This window comes from Mya arenaria, chromosome 16, assembly GCF_026914265.1.
Source record: "Mya arenaria isolate MELC-2E11 chromosome 16, ASM2691426v1".
Taxonomy (NCBI): domain Eukaryota; kingdom Metazoa; phylum Mollusca; class Bivalvia; order Myida; family Myidae; genus Mya; species Mya arenaria.
The window spans coordinates 2,906,504-2,929,428 of NC_069137.1; the positions used below are offsets into that span (position 1 = coordinate 2,906,504).

Sequence of the window (22,925 nt, forward strand, 5' to 3'; positions counted from 1 at the left end):
GGATGAGGTACATGTGCAGATATTAACTGATGTGTTACACGTACAGTTGTTGAGGGATGAGGTACATGCGCAGGTATTGACTAATTAGGTACATGTACAGTTATCGACTGATGAGGTACACGTATAGTTATTGATGGATATGGTGCATGTACAGTTATTGACTGATGAGGTTCACGTACAGTTATTGACGGATGAGGTACATGCACAGGTATTGACTGATGAGGCAACACGTACAGTTATTGACTGATGATGTACAAGTACACTTTTTGACACATGAGGTACATGTGCAGGTATTGACTGATGTGTTACACGTACAGTTATTGACGGATGAGGTACATGCACAGGTATTGACTAATGTGGTACACGTACAGTTTTTGACGGATGAGGTACATGTACAATTATTGACTGATGAGGTTCATGTACAGTTATTGACTGATGAGGTAAATGTACAGGTATTGACATATGAGGTTTATGCACATATATTGAATGATGTGGTACATGTACAGTAAATGACTGAGGAGGTTAATGTGCAGTTATTGACTGATCAGGTTAATGTACAAGTATTGTCTGATGAAGTTCATGCACAGATATTGACTGATGAGGGTCGTGCTCATATATTGACTGATGAGGTGCATGTGCAGTTATTGACTAATGAGTGAGTGCACAGGTATTGACTGATGAAGTACATGAACAGTTATTGACTGATGAGGTTCATAATTTTATACAGTTATTGACTGATGAGGTGCATGTACATTTATTGACTAATGAGGTTCCATGTACAGTTATTGTCTGATGAGGTTCATGTACAGTCAATGACTGATGTGGTTCATATACAGTTATTGACAGTTGAGGTGCATGTACAGTCACTGACTGATGAGGTGCATATACAGTTATTGACTCATATGGTACATGTACATTTATTAACTAATACGGTTATATACAGTTATTGACAGATGAGATATATGTCAGTTATTGACTGATGAGGTTCATGCACATTTATTGACTGATGAGGTGCATGTACAGTTATTGACTGATGAGGTACATGTACATTTATTAACTAATACGGTTATATACAGTTATTTACTGATGAGATATATGTCAGTTATTGACTGATGAGGTTCATGCACATTTATTGACTGATATGGAGCTGGAACATTTATTGACTTATTAGGTAAATATAGAGATACTGACTGCTGGTGTTCATGAACAAATTTTGATAGATGAGGTACAAGTATAGTATTTTGCTGATATAGTACTGTTACAGTTATTAAATTATGAGGTTCATTTAAATGTACTGACTGCTAAGGTTTACAAACATGTATTGCCTGATGAGGTATACGTACAGTTATTGACTGCTGAGGTGCATGTGCAGGTATTGTTTGCTGAGGTACACATATAGTTATTGATGGATGAGGTACATGCACATGTATTGACTGATGAGGTACACGTACAGTTATTGACTGATGAGGTACACGTACAATTTTTGACGGATGAGGTACATGTGCAGGTATTAACTGATGTGTTACACGTACAGTTGTTGAGGGATGAGGTACATGCGCAGGTATTGACTTATGAGGTTTACGTACAGTTATCGACTGATGAGGTATACGTACAGTTATTGATGGGTGAGGTACATGTGCAGGTATTGACTGATGAGGTTCACGTACAGTTATTGACTTATGAGGTACACGTACAGTTTTTGACGGATGAGGTACACGTACAGCTATTGACTATTATCCGTTTGCCAGAAGGTTTTTAAAAGTATAATCAAAATGCAATTTTATTGACAAATTAAATACTTGGCTTGACTGCATATTTCGCGTAGTCATTGAATACAAATTCAGAAATCCGACCTTCATATTTCATTGTTACCGCTGCAAAGTTATGAACATAATGTATTCGATCACTACCTGACTGAACTTTATTTTGAAAAAGTAAATTGATATTGCCACTTAAAACCACCGAAGTATATTGATAATTTACAAAAGCGTTTGTATGGAGTTTTAAACATAACGCATATAGTTTGCAAACATTTATAATTACATTATATTAAACATATCATTAAAATGATACCATTCCTCAAATTAACAAAAATACTTTAAATTAAATCTTCTAACGATTGATATTTCCCAACGGACATTAACAAGCATGTCAATTCTTTTCAAAGTGTCAACTTACATGTATTATATTATAGTAAACATTTTTTTTATCTGCAAGATTTAGCAAAGTCCATTGTAAGCAAATATGTTCACGGTAAATGCACATGTCATAGGCCCAGGCAAGCGTTGAATTCAACTGAATATTCTTAGTCACAAAATGATGTCATATTACTAGCACTTGCAAAGTTGATGAAGCAATGTTAACGACGAGCGGGTTTTATTACTGAATACGTTTTATACGTGCTTCTATAGAAAAGAAAGATATTGTGAATAATTCGTTCATATCTAAGAAGAATTGTGTTTAATATAAGACGTTAAAAGTAGTTAAAAGATAAAGCAGTTTGTCACATTTAAATCATATTGATATGCCATATTTTAGCTTCTGAGGCATATCAAAGTATTTGTACGGAAGGCATTTATCAAGTCATAAGAAGGGGGTAGGTACCTTGTTAGTCAAGATATACAATGATGCACGATATAAAGGGTGCTTTTCATGAACCCAAATGTAATGGCTATTGTACGTCTAAACAGTACGCAGATCAAAAGCATATATCGATACTTTTCTGTATCATGTTTAAGTGTTGATGTTGTTTTCTACGTATATCCTTTTGGTAAGACATTTTCAAACAGCCATGGGTTTTAACCACACCCGCCAAATTTTCAATTGCAAGCGCTAACACAAGCATGTTGTGGCACGGCAGCAGGTGACACAAATTTCGTAATTATATACTTGTATAATATATATATATATAGTTGCTGCGTAGGAAAATCTATACATCTTCAAACAATACGTTCAATTAATCCATCGATCAAAACTCCAATTTAGTGTGACCTTTATTTACAGGTCAAAGACATGTCTGATGCAGGAATTAAGTTTGACGTAAAAGAACAGAAAGAACGGGAAAACTTTACACAATTGCTTTTTACCGTTCAAGGCCCGTGTACTTGGTGCTTAGAAAAAACTCTTTTAAAGTACGTGCTAGATTCGGGTACAACACTTGATAAATTTCTGCATTCAAGAAAAGAAGACATACTTCTTTCGAGAGTCGGACGACAGAGAAAGTTCGACTTTTTCCCACAAAATGGAACAGGCACGGATTTGGAGACCTGGGATGTACAGATGTACTGGCTCATATTAACAAATATTTTACAAAAGGTGACGAAGACGCAAAAACATGACATAGAATGTGTAAAAGAGATTCGAAACAAACTATGTCACCTGCCCAATCCAAAGGTGAATGAGGACGAATTTAAGCTTTATCATAGACAGATTACGACATTTATCGACGAAACAGTAAAATTTATTTCTGATAAAGCTTTTGAAACAAAAGTCAAATGTGGTCTAAAAGAAATAGCAACTCCACTTCAGCAAACAGTTTCTAACATAGTTCACACTGTGCATCGGTTTTATCAGGGGGAAACAACACTCATGGAAGAAGTACATGCAAGTACGTGATCATATTTTGATTATTTCGTAACATTTCGCACATTATTATAGGAGCTTTATACAATTAAACTGCTACCATTGTTGTGTGTAAAAGTTTTGATCGAGATTTTTTCAACACCTAATTGCACATTGTATTAGCTAAAGGACTATTAAGCCTCACATTAGTATATACACGACACAATATATAATTCATATAAACTAAAATGTGTACATGTATGCTTAAACTGAGCTTCATTTTATATCCAGCTGTAAACCATGTCAGCAAAAACCAGATTCCAGAAATGAAGGACATGTTTCTGGAAATCAAGGAACTTTTTTCCAGTCGCTTTCCTCGGAATGAGCTAAAGCAGATGAGAGCACCAGGTATATTTGATACATACAAATGTGTCTGTATATATATATAGATAACAGTCATATATTTCAACGACAACTCTTTCTTTTTTACTGCTCTGGTGGGAGCTTTAAACAATCCGTAAATCTCTAAGTTTTGTCAAATTTCGGCTTTCACCTCGAGATTAATAATGTAAAGATTACACCGAGCAACAGTTGCATTTTAAAATAAATCGTCTAAAACTTACATTTTTATTCGAGTGGGAAAATAATATATCTGTCCAAAATATTTTACACATATGTTTACTCGAAGCCGGTATAATGTTGGATATAATTAACACCAACACGACTTTTAAGATCGGATACTTCCCTTCACAAGGCAACACGATATGAGTTTAAAGGGAATATTTGTATCGCTTAAAATGCAGCTTTCAAGAAACATAGGTACCAAAATAAATTCGATTCGTAGATTTAAAATAGTTGCGATCCCGCATAAAATAAAATATTGTTAGCGTAAAAAACAATGGGTGTAAAAACATTCAATGAAACATTCACTTCGCGTTGTTTTAGCCAGTATTAAATGTATCATCCGTATATTATGTATATTTTCTTTACCTTTGAACACATTTTACCCAATTTATGAACTATATTATGAAGTGCAAAAATTTATCCCCATTTTGTATTGGATGCGCAGTTGTAATCCATTCCTCAATATGTGATTATTATATACTCATGTATTTTTTGTGTTTGTAGACGAGTCCTCGGTTACGATGACAATGCAAAACGTGTCTGAAAACGAAGAAGAAGATCTATCAAACAGGCTGGTTAATCTTTTTAAGGAAGAGATAAATCCTTCAGAAAGGGAGGAAGTTCCCATGCGAAATGATTTGTCTAGAGCCTTGCAAAGAGCCTTAACAAAATTCAAGCAATATGGTAGGTATATTTCCTGAAATACATTACATCTGTTTCAAATCGAGCTCTAGTTCCAAATATGCTTATATTCCCGCTAATTACGTTGGTTTTACTTGAACGCTTAATATACGAGTTTATGTTTTAGGCACTTTGACCAATGTCCATCGTGGAAGCGTCGTGTTCTATATACAGTTCAATTCATATTTATCGTTCATCAATTGCTACGATGATGTGCTTGCCGGCAAACTGACAACAGAATTTAAACCATTGGAAATAGAGTTGCAAAAACGTCTTCAAAGACCTTATCTGGAACTTGATGTGATCATTAATACCAATGAGGTCAAACACTTTCTCCAACATTCTTGTAAGTCACAACTTTATAACTGTTTTGTATTGTCTTACATTTATATCGAAGATGTTTATCTTACTGCATAACTTATTTGATATTTTACGCTTATTAGCTATAGAAGCAAACTTTTTTATGTATACAAAAGTGGGACAAGCCACAGTAAAACGATTAACAAATGACCCTGTTAAAGAGCATACTACCAGCGCCGAAAACAAGACTAAGAGATTACTAAGGTTTTACTCTTAAAGCGGGAGTTATTGCACCACTGTATTAAGGGTAGAATAACACAGCTCTGACCTGTGGCAATGTGGCAGTTAGTTGAGATAAATATGATTTGATTTGATTTCCTCCTTTATATCCAAGTCCGAAAAACATTTGCGCAAACATAATCTCTTGCGAAATAAAAATGCAGTAAAAGTGAGCATTAAAACAATAACAATTAAAAACATCCCGCTTCTCATTACATTTTCATATTAATGTTCTGTCATGTTATGTCATGTTCTGTCATGTTATATCGAGTATTGTATTTTTTGTTCAATTAAACAGCTATGCATGATTTAGATTGTGCCCATTAAATACAGGCCAAGTTTGTGTTATATATGTATACAGTATGGAAAAGACATAAGTCTGTATTATGAAGGCGACAAGCCGATCACGTTTAATACTATTGTCAGCATCTAACGGAGTACCGTCCGTCACCATATACAATTCTTCTTTTTTATTGAACGCGAAGTATAAGCAACTGGGTGTTCTCTTTAATAATGGAATATACGAGTAGAAGTAAACTGCAATTGCAATACATTTTTAGGAAGAGCCAACGGATTTCCAAAAGCTGCATTTGCTTTACTCAATAATGTTATTATACTCAACTATGGAGTTCATGCATTCAGATCAACACTTTCTGCTTACCTAATAAAGAAGAGTATTTTAAAGCATGGCTGTGCATTCTGTTACTTTTTACAGTGCAACTGTTAAAACAGCTGGATGATGGTTTAGACGTGGACCAGGAGCAAACCTCTGACAAAGGTAAATCATATATACTTTTACACCATTACAGTAAAATCAATAAAAAAACGCATTTCGAAATGTTTGGGATGAATATAATGAAATCATATTATTTCTTAATTTATATATATATATATATATATATTACACAAGGTTAAGTAACTTGATATCATTTTTTTGGTAACATCTGTGGCGCATGATAAAATATTGGTTATATTTAGTTATTATGCATGTTAGGACGTATCGTCAGTTGTCACGGAGCCATTTATGCAATTGAAATAACTCGTCATCTTGCACAGAAACTTTAGAGCTTTATAACTGAAATTTGGCAGATTGGAACACATGGCGTAAATAAAGGCAATCAACAGAATTCAACAGATGTTCGGAAATGATGTGTTTTTCGTGTTTGAGTCATCAAAATTCATAATCTACTCTTACCCAATAATAAACAAAGTATATTTTTGCTTGGATTTTTCAAAATTCCATGTAATCATACACATGTTTTTTCTTTTATTAAAACAGAAATAGAGGGAATGAGCCGCGTCTTATCTATGGTGCAGAGGCTCGAAACGCCCGTCATTAAAGAGAGTCGCGACCCAGGCAATCGAGTTCCAAAACAAAGCAGAAACATGCCAAAGTAACACATAACTCGTAGTTGCCTTGACTATTTGTAAACGTAGAAATATAAAGACCGTTATAATTTAATATAAAATATTGAATTAGACAAATTATCCATAAGACGGCTGTTTTTTTTTTATTTATGCACTTAGAAACAAAACTTACTCGATATTATTTTGCAAACTAGATAATTTTTTTCTGTATACTAAACAAATTGAGCTTAATTAGCCATTAACATTTTCGTCAAAAAATCATTTTTACTGGTATGATAAATCAATCGATCGTAACAGTTTTAAAGTGATCCACGATATATTTAAGTATTACTGTTTTCATACTAAACACTATAATTGACAAATCATAAAAACTCTCATAAGTATTTTTTAGCGTTGAATACGTTTCATGTTACCTGTTTGTAAATATAACGGACATTTGTGATTACTCGTTATCTTTTCTGACAGGGTTTATACAGCGAGCAGTTTAGTATCACAATGTGAAGAGCAGAGAAAAAGTAGAAACGATACAGACACGCAAAGGTAAATGCAATGTTAGATTCTAAATTGATTAAAGACAAATATTTGTGACGACTATCAAAACTTATTAATTGTAGTATTACACCAAATGTCATCATAAGTAACATTCTCGTTGGTACAGTGTAACGCATCAGTGTGTTTTGGTGCTGTGTTGGAGACAGGGAAATCACCATGTTACTCTTGGTGATCACCAACTTAATGATTAAACGTCCAGACCGGGAATGGAAACAGGGAAACCTTGTAATGAAAGTAAAATGAATAAACACATGACCAAAAATAGATATATTATTAATTCTTAGTGACGAATTTAATTTTGATATGACCTGAAAGGGCGAATAAAATTAGTTTTTCTTGCTTTCAAATATTTCAAATTTCATCTTCGTAAGGTGTCAATTGAAAAAAGGAGCAAATTTAATCGTGGATAATGCACTCTTATACGGTCAATACACCTTTTTGATGTCGTTACCATCTGCAAACGCCCGCAAAATCGTTTACAGCCCGAGTGCTTAGATTTTAAAAGCTTCTTCTGAAATATAAATATTTTATTAGATAATCACATAAATATTTTATGAGATAATCACTGTCATTTTTATACAATACTATATTATAAAAATTATAGACCTATAATTTGTATTCATATAGTGTTTTATTTTGCAAAATATTTTTTTTCGCTTTTAAGGGTATCACTTACATCATAACATGTCGATAATCACAAACGCCCCACTATGAAGGGGGTTTTAAATGCATAAATATGATTATTATTGAAAAGTTAAAAGGTTGGATGATGAGCACCAGAAACAAGTGATATTTGACTTTGTTGATGTTTTAATGATATATTTTCATGTTCAATGTAAATTTATAAATATAAATGTATATGTCTACAGTTCTGGCTGTGTTAATATCATAATATTACTAGAAACAAAATAATTAACAGAAACAACATTTACAACAACCACAATAGCAGAAACAGCAACAACAAACACCATAGCAATTACATAAACACAACAACAATTCGAGAGTTAACTGAGAGAGAGACTCGAATATGATATCAATAATATATATACAAAAGTTATCAAAACTACTAGCTTATTCGGCAGTTATTTGTCACAATAGTAAAAGTTGTGTCATACAAAATAGTATAATCATCAATGGAGATAATAAACAAAATTATAATTTGTTTCAGGTTAACTCTGAATCTTTCGGAGAAGGAAAAGGAAATACAAAGGTTTGGCAATTTATACCTTCATTGCCTTATATAAATGTTCGTCTACTTTTGCTGGTAATCCTACAACTAAATATATCTTACGTCTGTCTAAGCAATGTCGTACGATTTAACTTCGACAACACTGACCACTTTCACACTCCACAAAAAATAGTTCATATGTGAGCGCTCCTTAGCAGCATTCAAACTCAAATCTCTGAAACCAACTTAAAAACTATAAGTCCGATATAATCGATTTATTCAAACAAAAGTCTTATACTTAGCAATTGTATTCATATTAATGCATTTATAATTTCCCATCTCAGTTGGGCGTTTTAGAACATCGTCACATGTTGATGATAGGAATACACTTAATCTGCTCACTTGATTTAAAAAAAAAAAACTTCTGAAATAAAAATATTTATACTGTCATTTCTATACAATACTACAAGGATACAAATTATAGACCTATAATTTGTATCCCTGAATTATTTTATTTTGCATTTTTATTTGCTATAAGGGTATCATTTACAATATAACATATCGATAATCACAAACGCCCAACTATGACGGGGAGTTTCAAATGCATAAATATGATTATTATTGAAAAGTTAAAAGGTTGAAAGATGAGCACCAGAAACAAGTGATGTTTGACGTCGATGGTGTTTTAATGATATATTTTCGTGTTCAATGTAAATCTATCAATATATATATATATATATATATATATATATATATATATATATATATATATATATATATATATATATATATATATATATATATATATATATATATATATATATATGTCTACAGTTCTGGCTGTGTTAATATCATAATATTACTTGAAACAAAATAATTAACAAAAATAACATTTACAACAACCACAATAGCAACAAAAGTAACAACAAACACAAGAGCAATTACATAAACACAACAACAATTCGAGAGTAAATACACAGAGAGACCCTGATATGATATCAATAATATATATATCTCAAAGATATCAATAATATTAGGTCATTCGGCAGTTATTTATCACAATAGTCAAAGTTGTGTCATACAAAATAGCAAATCCATCAATGGAGATAGTAAAACAATACTATTATTTGTTTCAGATTAATTCTGAATCTTTCGGAGAAAGATGAGGAAATACAAAGGTTTGTCAATTTATTCCTTCACTGCCTTAGATAAATGCTGGTCTACTTTTGCGGGTATTCCTACGACTAAAATATATCCTAAGTCTGTCTAAGCAAAGTCGTACGATTTAACTTCGACAACACTGACCAGTTTCACACTACACATTCGCATAAAACATAGTTTATATGTGAGCGCTCCCTAGCAGCAGTCAAACCCATTTTTCCGAAACCAACTTAAAAACTGTAAGTCCGATATAATCGTACGACAGATAACGTCACAAGATGTATATGAACGTTGGATCACATTTCGCATAGGCTCTGTGTAAGTAGGCAATAAGTTATTTAAATCAATGCTTGAACTGTTGTGAGCTGACCACATATAGCATTAGCACTACACTCAACGGTTATCCTCCCATTGTCATAAATTGTATTGTTCATGTCGCAACTGAATAAAATGCACCTATTGCATTACATTGTGTTCGTCTAATCTTCGCAAGACACATCTTTGTATTATGATTGGATCATCGCATGTTTCATATACCTGCTTATAGCATTTCTTTCTAATCAACTCATCTCCTCTTGACAAGTACATCGTTAATTCTGGTCATCACATCATTCCTATACACGCATATTGCGTTACCTTCTGAACATCTCAGCACCTAAAAACGCATGTTTCATAATATTTTGACCACCCTCATCTAGCTAGCTGGTACCTATTCCATCATCTTCTGATATTTTTCGAATCATAGTTCGGCCTCTATGATCATCGACACACGTTGATGTTTAGGATACACTTAAACTGTACATAACATATTAATAACAATTGCTAAAATAAATAATAAATACGATGATCACTGTCATTTCTACACATTCATATATTTTATGCTATACAAATATATTTTTAAATAACACTACGCTAAGTGTTTTGCTGTTCTTCTATCCAGTTAGATAATACCTGTCTCTTCAGGTCAGAACAAAGAGTTAAACGTTTGGATGATAAGAAGAAGAGGTAAGTAAAAATTGGCGTCGTAAATGTTGTTAATGCTAGATTATCGCATTAATTGTAGAGTGATCAATAATAATGCAAATGTCCATATTTCTGGCTGTGTATTAATCATCGTATTACAAGGAATCATAAATATGAACAAAAACAAGAACAACACCAACAATTACAAGATCAGCAACAACAAAAAACCCAAGAAAAACAACAACAACAAAAAACAACAACATAAACAACCAAAACAACAACAGCAAAAACAACAACAGGAACAACAATTTCGTAGTTGACCTCCTTAGGGACCCGAATATAATTTTATATATCAGTAGTATAACCAATTAAGTAGTTATTTGTCAAGTTTTGGAAAGCATTATCATCAATGCATTATATTTTGTTTCAGGTTAACCTAATTTATATCTTCACTGCCTAAGATAATTGTTGTTCTACTTTTGCGGGTAATCCTACAACTAAAATATGTCTGTCTAAGCAATGTCGTATGATTTAACTTCGATAACAGTAACAACTTTTACACTACACCTTCGCACAAAAAAAAATGTCATATGTGAGCGCTCCTTAGCAGCATTCAAATCCAACTCTTCGAAACCAACTTAAAACTGTTAGTCCGATATAATCCTATTATATATAATCATATAATCACAGACAACCCTTATATTGTGTTCGTAAAATGCAGTCTTTAAGAAAGATAAAACAACAATATTATAATTTGTTTCAGGTTAACTCTGAATCTTTTGGAAAAGGAAGAGGAAATACAAAGGTTTGGCAATTTCGTCCTACTGACGCAAATGATCTTACGCATGTTATTATATCCGACGTGTGTCGTCGCAATATCGTACGATAAGACGTCGACAGCACTGACTACTTATACATTACACCTTCGCACAAAACATAGATTATATGTTAGCGCTACTTAGCATCATTCAAACACAGCTCTCAGAAAACAACTTAAGTCCCCTTTGTGCGATATAATCGTACGACAGAAAAGGTCGTTAGTTGTAAATGCACGTTGGATCACATTTAACTGAACCATTGTACAATTTCTTAGTAAATTATGTGAATCGACGCTTGAACTGTAGTGAGCTGACCATATACATCGTTAACACTGCATTTTACGAAAATTCTCTCACTGCCAGAAACATCATTGATCATGTAATCATGTTGATCTTAACTTTAATTGACTTTCTTTTGCATTATGTTCTGTTAGTCTAATCATTGCGAGACACAATTTTCAACATGACCCGACCATTACATATCCCATATACTGCCTATGGCATTAACCTCTGATCATAGCATAATCTCAAAAACACCTGAATTACATTTTGACAACCTTAATTAAGCGAGGTGCACCAATTGCATTGTCATCTTATCATCTTACACTCTCTTGAAACAGTTTCTTTGATTCAGTTTAGTTCAAACTTCCTTAAGGTCATTTAAACAAAAGTTTTATAATTAGCAATTGTATTCATATTGATGCATTCATTATTTCCCATCTCAATTGGGCGTTGAAGATCATCGTCACATGTTGATGATAGCAATACACTTAATCTGCTTACTTGATTTAGAAAAAAAACTTCTGAAATATAAATATTTTAAGAGATGATCACGGTCATTTTTATACAATACTATATGGATACAAATTATAAACATTTAATTTGTATCCATGAAGTATTTTATTTTGCAATTTTTTTTGCTTTAAGGGCATCATTTAAAATATAACATGTCGATAATCACAAACGCCCAACTATGATATGGGAGCTTCAAAATGCATAACTATGATTAAAATTGAAAAGTTAAAAGGTTGGATGATGAGCACCAGAAACAAGTGATATTTGATGTTGATGATGTTTTAATGATATATTTTCGTGTTCAATGTAGAATTATAAATATAAAAATATATGCCTACAGTTCTGGCTGTGTTAATACCATCATACTACTAAAACAAAATAATTAACAGAAACAACATTTACAACGACCACAATAGCAACAAAAGCAAAAACAAACACAATAGCAATTACATAAACACAACAACAATTCGAGAGTAAATACACAGAGAGACCCTGATATGATATCAATAATATATATATCTCAAAGATATCAATAATATTAGGTCATTCGGCAGTTATTTATCACAATAGTCAAAGTTGTGTCATACAAAATAGCAAATCCATCAATGGAGATAATAAAACAATACTATTATTTGTTTCAGGTTAATTCTGAATCTTTCGGAGAAAGATGAGGAAATACAAAGGTTTGTCAATTTATTCCTTCACTGCCTTAGATAAATGCTGGTCTACTTTTGCGGGTATTCCTACGACTAAAATATATCCTAAGTCTGTCTAAGCAAAGTCGTACGATTTAACTTCGACAACACTGACCAGTTTCACACTACACATTCGCATAAAACATAGTTTATATGTGAGCGCTCCCTAGCAGCAGTCAAACCCATTTTTCCGAAACCAACTTAAAAACTGTAAGTCCGATATAATCGTACGACAGACAACGTCACAAGATGTATATGAACGTTGGATCACATTTCGCATAGGCTTTGTGTAAGTAGGCAATAAGTTATTTAAATCAATGCTTGAACTGTTGTGAGCTGACCACATATAGCATTAGCACTACACTCAACGGTTATCCTCCCATTTTCATAAATTGTATTGTTCATGTCGCAACTGAATAAAATGCACCTATTGCATTACATTGTGTTCGTCTAATCTTCGCAAGACACATCTTTGTATTGTGATTGGATCATCGCATGTTTCATATACCTGCCTATAGCATTTCTTTCTAATCAACTCATCTACTATTGACAAGTACATCGTTAATTCTGGTCATCACATCATTCCTATACACGCATATTGCGTTACCTTCTGAACATCTCAGCACCTAAAAACGCATGTTTCATTATATTTTGACCACCCTCATCTAGGTAGCTGGTACCTATTCCATCATCTTCTGATATTTTTCGAATCATAGTTCGGCCTCTATGATCATCGACACACGTTGATGTTTAGGATACACTTAAACTGTACATAACATATTAATAACAATTGCTAAAATAAATAATAAATACGATGATCACTGTCATTTCTACACATTCATATATTTTATGCTATACAAATATATTTTTAAATAACACTACGCTAAGTGTTTGCTGTTCTTCTATCCAGTTAGATAATACCTGTCTCTTCAGGTCAGAACAAAGAGTTAAACGTTTGGATGATAAGAAGAAGAGGTAAGTAAAAATTGGCGTCGTAAATGTTGTTAATGCTAGATTATCGCATTAATTGTAGAGTGATCAATACTAATGCAAATGTCCATACTTTTGGCTGTGAATAAATCATCGTATTACAAGGAATCATGACAATCAACAAAAAACAAGAACAACAACAACAATAACAAGATCAACAACAACAAAAACCCAAGAAAAACAAAAACAACAAAAACAACAACATAAACAACCAAAACAACAACAGCAAAAACAACAACAGGAACAACAATTTCGTAGTTGACCTCCTTAGGGACCCGAATATAATTTTATATATCAGTAGTATAACCAATTAAGTAGTTATTTGTCAAGTTTTGGAAAGCATTATCATCAATGCATTATATTTTGTTTCAGGTTAACCTAATTTATATCTTCACTGCCTAAGATAATTGTTGTTCTACTTTTGCGGGTAATCCTACAACTAAAATATGTCTGTCTAAGCAATGTCGTATGATTTAACTTCGATAACAGTAACAACTTTTACACTACACCTTCGCACAAAAAAAATGTCATATGTGAGCGCTCCTTAGCAGCATTCAAATCCAACTCTTCGAAACCAACTTAAAAACTGTTAGTCCGATATAATCCTATTATATATAATCATATAATCACAGACAACCCTTATATTGTGTTCGTAAAATGCAGTCTTTAAGAAAGATAAAACAACAATATTATAATTTGTTTCAGGTTAACTCTGAATCTTTTGGAAAAGGAAGAGGAAATACAAAGGTTTGGCAATTTCGTCCTACTGACGCGAATGATCTTACGCATGTTATTATATCCAACGTGTGTTGTAGAAATATCGTACGATTAGACGTCGACAGCACTGACTACTTATACATTACACCTTTGCACAAAACATAGTTTATATGTTAGCGCTACTTAGCACATTTATTGTATTATGTCATGCGTATCTCAACTTCACTAGACACACCTTTTGCGTTATATTGTGTTCGTAAAATGCAGTTTTTAATGAAGATAAAACAACAATATTATACATTGTTTCAGGTTAACTCTGGATATTCGGGAAAAGGAAAAGGAAAAAGAAAGGTTTGGCAATTTCGTCTTACTGACGCGAATGATCTTACGAATGTTATTATATCCGACGTGTGTCGTAGCAATATCGTACGATTAGACGTCGACAGCACTAACTACTTATAAATTACACCTTTGCACAAAACATAGTTTATATGTTAGCGCTACTTAGCAATATTCCAACGCAGCTTTCTGAAAACAACTTAAGTCCCCTTTGTCCGATATAATCGTACGACAGAAAAGGTCGTTAGTTGTAAATGCACGTTGGATCACATTTAACTGAACCATAGTATTATGTCTTAGTAAATTATGTGAATCGACGCTTGAACTGTAGTAAGCTGACCATATACATCGTTAATACTACACTTTACGAAAATTCTCTCACTGCCAGAAACATCATTGATCATGTCATCCTGTTGATCTTAATTTTTATTGACTTAGTCAACATAGTCAACATAGTCACTTTAAGGTAAATATTGCCCTGTCAGTGTGAAGGCAACTGAAAAAGTCAGTGTGCAGGTATCTGTACCAAGTGCTGTCAATGTGCAGTCAATTATCAAGACCAGTCAGTGTGCAGACAACAGAACAAAAGCATGTCAGTGTGCATATATGATAACCAAATTCTGTCAGTGTGCAGTCAATCATCAAGTTCTGTCAGTGTGCAGGCAACTGATAGAAATCCTTTCAGTGTACAGTCAATCACCAAGTCCTGTCAGTGTGCAGGAAACTGTGACAAGTCCTGTCAGTGTGCAGGCAACTGTGACAAGTCCTGTCATTGATTATCCAGGCAACAAGTTTGATCAGTATGTTTTTCAATATTCTTTGAGAACAAATATCAAGCTATATTGATAACAAAGGTTAAACTCGCTACCTTGCAACGCAGGTGCCCTCGGGTCGGATTTTTCTATCCGGAACGGGAACACATGACAGATATTATTAATCATGGTATCTGTCCTAAAGACGCATTCTACAAAATATATTGGTATTTTTTTATTTCCCCTAATCACGTTTATGAACTATCTAAAAGAGACAACCTTATTCAAAATCATATCATTCACAAATATATCAAACATCATTCTTGACTGCTAAACCTTTATCCTCTTCCTAGATAAAGTATTGATAGAAAATACTAATTAATGATCACAAAATTGTCACTGTGCATTCAATAGCAGAAAGCACAAAAAAAATATTAAATGACTGGTGAAGGCTAAACTATTTACTTTGGTCAACTATCGTCTCATAAGGTGGAAATACCGTGGTTTATGCTCATTGTTTTCAAATTATACTCGGTATCCATCATGAAAGCACTTTTTCCGACATGTATTCATCGTAGTTGGTATATAAAAACAATGTCATTACTTTTGATTAACCTTATTTGGCGGATAAAACACCCTAGGCAAGTGATCATATGCGTTGTTAATGTCTTTACATTTAGATATTTGTATAAAATTCTGAATTATGAATGGAAATAAACATGTCCATGATTCCGGCTTTGTTTATGTAATTGTATCAGAAGGAATTGTAAATAACAACAACGACAACAAAACAACATCAACAACATAAGTAGCAAGAAAAAACTACAGCAACTACAAAAAATAACAATTTGATAGTAATCATCAAGAGGGACCCGAGTATGAGTATATAAACAAGTTTTCAATTATATTAACCAACTAGTCAGTTACATCTTAAAATAGTCAAGTAATGTCAAGAATAATAGCGAAGTCATTAATGAATTTGATAAAACAATGTTATAATTTGTTTCAGGTTAACCATACGACGACACATAAAGGACAGGTTTGGAAAGTTATACCTTCTCCGTTTCTTGTAAATGTTTGGTTTAAACAATATTTATTTCATAAAGTACATTTTGAGGAATACACAAGGTTAGAGCATACTCAATAATAAAATGTTTTCTAACATAGAAGTACAGGCAAAGTGAGCAAGTGATATATGCACATAACAAAATATTGTAAAAGTTTGGCCTACAGTCACGGGTAAAAATATGACTTTAATATTTTATCCTACGCCTGTCGTAACAATATCGAACGATTTGACTTCGACAACACTGACAAATTCCACACAACACAGTCGAACTAGAAACAGTTCAAACGTTAGCGCTACAAAGCAACTTTTAAACCCAGCTCGCTTTACCTACTTTAGTTCATTCTTAATCGTACTGCAGACAAGACTGTTCGCTGTATATAAACGTTTGATCACATTTACAAGTACGCAATAAGTGTTAAAAATCAACGCTTGTTCATTTAAGACATTCGTATCATTCCATTGACATGGACAAGTTTGATCGGTATTTGAATGAGAAGCAAACTGTTGGCACTAGTCAATGATTGATATGAATCTGTTATCTCTAATGTTAGTATGTATAGTCATTAAACCGACTGGTGTTTCGCATATACCAGAATATTATGCAGTTACACTGTCGCCACTGTATTTCACCCTTTATATTAGGAAGTTACGCTGTCGCCACTGTATTTCACACTTAGCATTGCAAATTCAGACTTCTGGTCAAGGTATATTGATGGACGTAAACCTTGTGTGTGTATGTGTAATGTGATGATATGCCAATTAATGATATAGATCACAATCTGCAATGTTTGTATTTGAATATGATAAATATGCATGGCAATTGTTAATGATCCTGAATCTAGTTTCATTATACTACAGAAACATAAACATTTCAATAATTCGTATAATAATAATAATAATAATAATAATAATAATAATGATAATAATAATAATAATAATAATAATAATAATAATAATAATAATAATAAATAATAATAATAATCATAAAAATAATAATAATAATCATAAAAATAATAATAATAATTATAATAATAATAATAATAATAATAATAATAATAATAATAATAATAATAATAATGTCAACACCGATTTGACAGTTAACTTGCTAGGGAACCCGAACATGATTTCAAATTTATCTTTCCATATACGTTAATAAATAATGTTTATCCCTTATGATCACTTATGTAATTGTCCAAGTATGCAATTTAATTTCATCAAAAAAATAAAAGTGAATTAAGAAATGATGATAATTAAACAATATTTTTTTCAGGTCAATTGATAGACTTTTGAGAGAGAATGAGGAATTACAAAGGTTTGTGGATTTTTACATTCCGACGAGACAAATCCTGCGTCTTTAATTTTATCCTACGTCTATCGTATAAATATCGTATGGTTTGACCTCAACAGCAAAGACCTATATCAAATAACACAGTCGCACAACACATGGTTTATATGCTAGCGTTTGTGAGCATCTTTAAAACTCACCTCTCCGAAACTAGTTATGTCCCTTCTGCCCGTTATAATCGTTCGACAGACACTTTCATTAGCTCTATTTATATCACATTGCTACTTAAACAGTGTGTAAGTACTCAATAAATCAACAATATCTCTTACAACAACAATTTGATATTCAACATCCCGAGGGACCCAAATATGAACTCAAAAAATATACTTTCAATCATAGTTATCAATAAGTTTAATCATTTTAGCAGTTATTTGTCGAAACCTTGAAAGTAATTATCATAAATGTTAGCGAAGTCTGAAATGAAATTATATATATATAACTAGTTGATTTGTTTCAGGATACTTGAGGAAAGAGAAGAGGAAAAACATCGCTATTGGTATTTATACAATATATGCCTTAGATGTGTTGGCCTAGGGATGTAGGTAACCTTTTGACTTCATTATATCCTACGTATGCCGTAGCAATATCGTACGAGTTGACCTCGACATCACTGACCTATTTCATACAACACAGTCTCACAACAGATTCATATGTTAGCGCGTGTTATGATTTCATATTTTCAGCTATTGCGAACTTTCTCTTGTGTATGTGACACTATTGCAAAATTAATATAGACTGCAATATAAGTGTGTGTGCATTTAGAATTAGCATGGTTAAAATTGGTGCCGTACGGATATTTAACCGTGTGTTCAACTTTTTATAACGAAATTTAAATACTTCTGAGATATGAAAATAAATTGTATTTTATAGAAAGGGAACTTATAATTCACAAACTATTAAATTGATTAAAGTTACACTTGGTATGGATGTTTCAGTGACAGAATCCACATACGCAGCAATGCATATAACCCATAATTTAATGTTATTACAGTTATGCCGCTTTTTTGAATGAAACAAACGGACTTAGGCCGACGTTCGTTTCTCAGCATTCTTTGTATACCGTTGAAATGTAAAGAGATTTGTAAGGATATCGAAATGATAATCAATTTAAGCTGATATGCGATAGTTAAAAAAACAATCAAAGAGGATTAATGATTACATAAAAAGGAAAGCATTAGCGTTACCTATTATAATCCTAATAACAACACAATTTCTCTCCGCAGAATTGATATTTAACAGCCAAAATCACCAAGATCAGTACCTATAGTAATACTGTTTAGTTCAAAATCAGTAGACTTGGCCAATCAGCGAAGTTAAATTCTAGAGTATGTACTATTTTTGTTTAGATGACAGAAACACTCTCAAATGTTGGCTGATAATAATCTTATTATGCACCTTTACTCCGAAATAAGATCTAACATATTTAATACAAGTATGTTAATATACTAATAAGGATGAACACATGTCGAAAACGATGGTTCGTATGAAGGATACCGAGTTTATTTTAAAAGAAATGTGCAGAAAATACGGTATTGCTACCAGATGGGACGATAGAAGATCGCAGTAAATCTTTTAGTATTAACTAATTATTTATTAATTTCTGCGTGTTCAGCGATTATTTACACGGTAATGATATTGTTAATAGTATTTTATATACTATATATTATTTATTAAGTAGTTGAGGGTGTATCATTCAAGATTATGTTTGTTTTACATGTGTATGAATTGGTTTTAAATACGAGTGCCATTTTAAGCAGAATGATCTATATTAAACGCAACATTGATTATTAATCAAATATGCAATGTATTTCTTTGACTGCACATGTAAGTTTTACCCGGTCCGTAATATTTTTGGATAATTCGGCTGTCTGCATGTTGGATATATTCATTTAAAAAAACCTCTTTATTCCAAATATACAACATTTCAACAATTTAGCACACTACAATTATAAAGTAGTTTTTAATAAACATACAGAAATCAATGCCTTGCTTATCCTGAAAGTTTTATCAAATATATAGTTATTCTTTACGTAACATATTGGTATACTACAGTATACTACAATACACAAAGGATGATGGTCATCGTAGATTGACCTTAAGCGCATGTGTGGATCATTTCTAATTATTAGAACAGCAATGTGTCTGAAATATCAACAAAACACAGGGAACAATTAACAATATATTTATTTGTTTTGTATCTAAAAAAAATGAAAACAATGGCAAAATAGTTTTTATACTAATATTTGAAAACTTGATCGACACTTAAAGCAGGCATCAAACAGTTCTGTGTATAATCTGTTTGTCAAAAATGACAACATGTTTCAATACGAACAATCACAAATATGATCGTAGGTAATAACTTATTACGACAATCTTCGTTAGCATCAAAGAATAGTCTCTGTCTGGTTTCCTTATCCATTTCGAAATATGTGTTTGCTTAAGCATTAACGCTTTAATTGTATAGCATGTCTAAGTATGTTTACAACGTATTAAATTTAATAAAATATAAAAACATATATTTTGATGGGAAAAAAACAAACGTGCGAAATGTTTTACACCTTATACTTTATTTCTTCCTTACGAACATGTTAGACATTCTGTCATGTTCAAATATAAATGACATTGCACGATAATGCCGACGTTTCATTGTATAACAAAAAGGAACAATAAGACGATAGGTTATATTAATTGTATATTAAAACAATATAAAAAGGAAAACAAATAAGTATTTATTTATTTTTCTGCATAGAAGGTATATCAAAAGGCATATTTAAAAATTAAATTAAACTTGGGCCTTTAGACTGTAGCTAATATTTACGAATCCATTCCCGGAGTTATGTTAGATTTACCAATCCATATCTGGAGTAATGTTAGTTTTACGAATACATTTCCGGAGTTATGTTAGTTTTACGAACCATTTCCGGATTTATGTTAGTTCTACGAATCCATTTCCGGAGTTATGTTAGTTGACATCGTTAAAGGCTAGTCTTAATTTTGAAAATAATGTTGGTATTTTCTTGACTTTTGCGTCTTTGTTGTCGGCGTCGTAGTAGGCATACATAATACACATTTTACCAGCAACAATACTCACACGTTCCTTTTTTTGAACATTTAATGTTAACAGGATCGATAAATAATATTAGTCTCATATCCCTATAACAGATGTAGTAATCGATGTTTTTGATGCTTTTGACATTAAAATACTTGAAGAATATAAAAAGTATTTATATATTTTGCCGATCAGAAAATTTATCAACATTTCACTAGGTTCGGATAGTTTGTTAGACATGCAAAAGTCATTGATATGTCTGTGATACTACTTTTTCTGAGGTTAAATTCCATTTGAAAAATCTGCATAATAGCAAATATCAGAGATTCAAAGATTTCAATTGTTTTAATATAACACTTGCAACAAATATTTTAACGACAATACGCTGATATCTAGCAACGCATATAACTCTGAATTAAATATACTTAGAGTTATTTACCTTTTGTACAAACACATTACTACAGGTCATTAACTAAAAAACAACAAACATGATATCCTTAGTACATATTTTGCTTGTGCCAAAACTCCCATTTTCAATGGCTTACTTACCATTTTACTAATTCGTCTTTATATACATAATGAGCCCAATGTCTATTGTGTACACTTTTATTCTTAAATTAGGACATTTTGTCTTTTGATGCATTGTATTTGATTTTTTCTCCAGAGCATATTAAACCTTATTTCTCGGAAGAAAGTATGCTGTATATAGCTTTGCATTTCCATGCCACCGAATAATTAATAGTTGTACATTTACATATACATATATGCTAATAAAAGGTGACATTTCAGGTTTGAGGCAACTCCAAAGACATTAACACGGACGCAAAGGTATGTTGTTTAGTGTTATGATTTTATATTATCAGCGAGAGGAACTTTCTTTTCTATATTCGACAGTGTTAAATGTGCATTCAGATTGGTGAGTCACTTACAATCACGATGTTTGACCTAATATAGATAACTGATATACTTTTAGAATTTGGAAACATATATATTTTTGACAAAAAACACGATGCATATACGACTCAAGAGCCTAAGTCTATATGCACATCCACTAAGGATTCTTACAACTGGATAAACCAGAAATAATCTTTATTTTGTAAAACTACATCTATTCAAGATAAATTACATTCGTCGAGCACAGTTTTAGAAAGGGGTATATTAAACTGAAACACTTTTTAGATGTTAATGTAATACATAGTGCTGATGTTTTCAGAGAAAATACTCACGTTTACATTAATGAATACACGCTTTAATGATAATGCTAAACGAGAATGAGCACGATAAAAAATTAAACATACTTAACAAATACCACAACAGAAACTACTGCTAATAGTTCTACTACTTCTACTACTACTACTACTACTACTACTACTACTACTACTACTACTACTACTACTACTACTACTACTACTACTACTACTACTACTACTGCTACTACTACTACTACTACTACTACTACTACTACTACTACTACTACTACTACTACTACTACTGCTGCTACTACTACTACTACTACTACTACTACTACTACTACTACTACCACTACCACTACTACCACTACTACTACTACTACTACTACTACTACTACTACTACTACTACTACTGCTACTACTACTACTACTACTACTACTACTACTATTTAAATTTGAATAAATGTCGGTTTGAATGACGGTTTGGCAACATATGCTTCTTGCATTTT

At 32.2% G+C, this 22,925-nt stretch overlaps 1 protein-coding gene across 1 annotated transcript; it reads left to right on the top strand.

Annotated features, from left to right (window-relative positions):
• Nucleotides 1-3,007: 3,007 nt before the first annotated feature.
• LOC128222358 (trichohyalin-like) lies at nucleotides 3,008-16,836 on the top strand. Its single transcript, XM_052931334.1, has 16 exons — nucleotides 3,008-3,607; nucleotides 3,853-3,969; nucleotides 4,690-4,869; nucleotides 4,994-5,212; nucleotides 6,161-6,223; nucleotides 6,725-6,839; nucleotides 7,279-7,353; nucleotides 8,534-8,575; nucleotides 9,670-9,711; nucleotides 10,658-10,699; nucleotides 11,421-11,462; nucleotides 12,912-12,953; nucleotides 13,899-13,940; nucleotides 14,661-14,702; nucleotides 14,982-15,023; nucleotides 16,773-16,836. Exons 1-16 carry the CDS (start codon nucleotides 3,013-3,015, stop codon nucleotides 16,834-16,836), a joined length of 1,764 nt encoding a protein of 587 aa, XP_052787294.1. The 5' UTR covers nucleotides 3,008-3,012.
• Nucleotides 16,837-22,925: the final 6,089 nt, after the last annotated feature.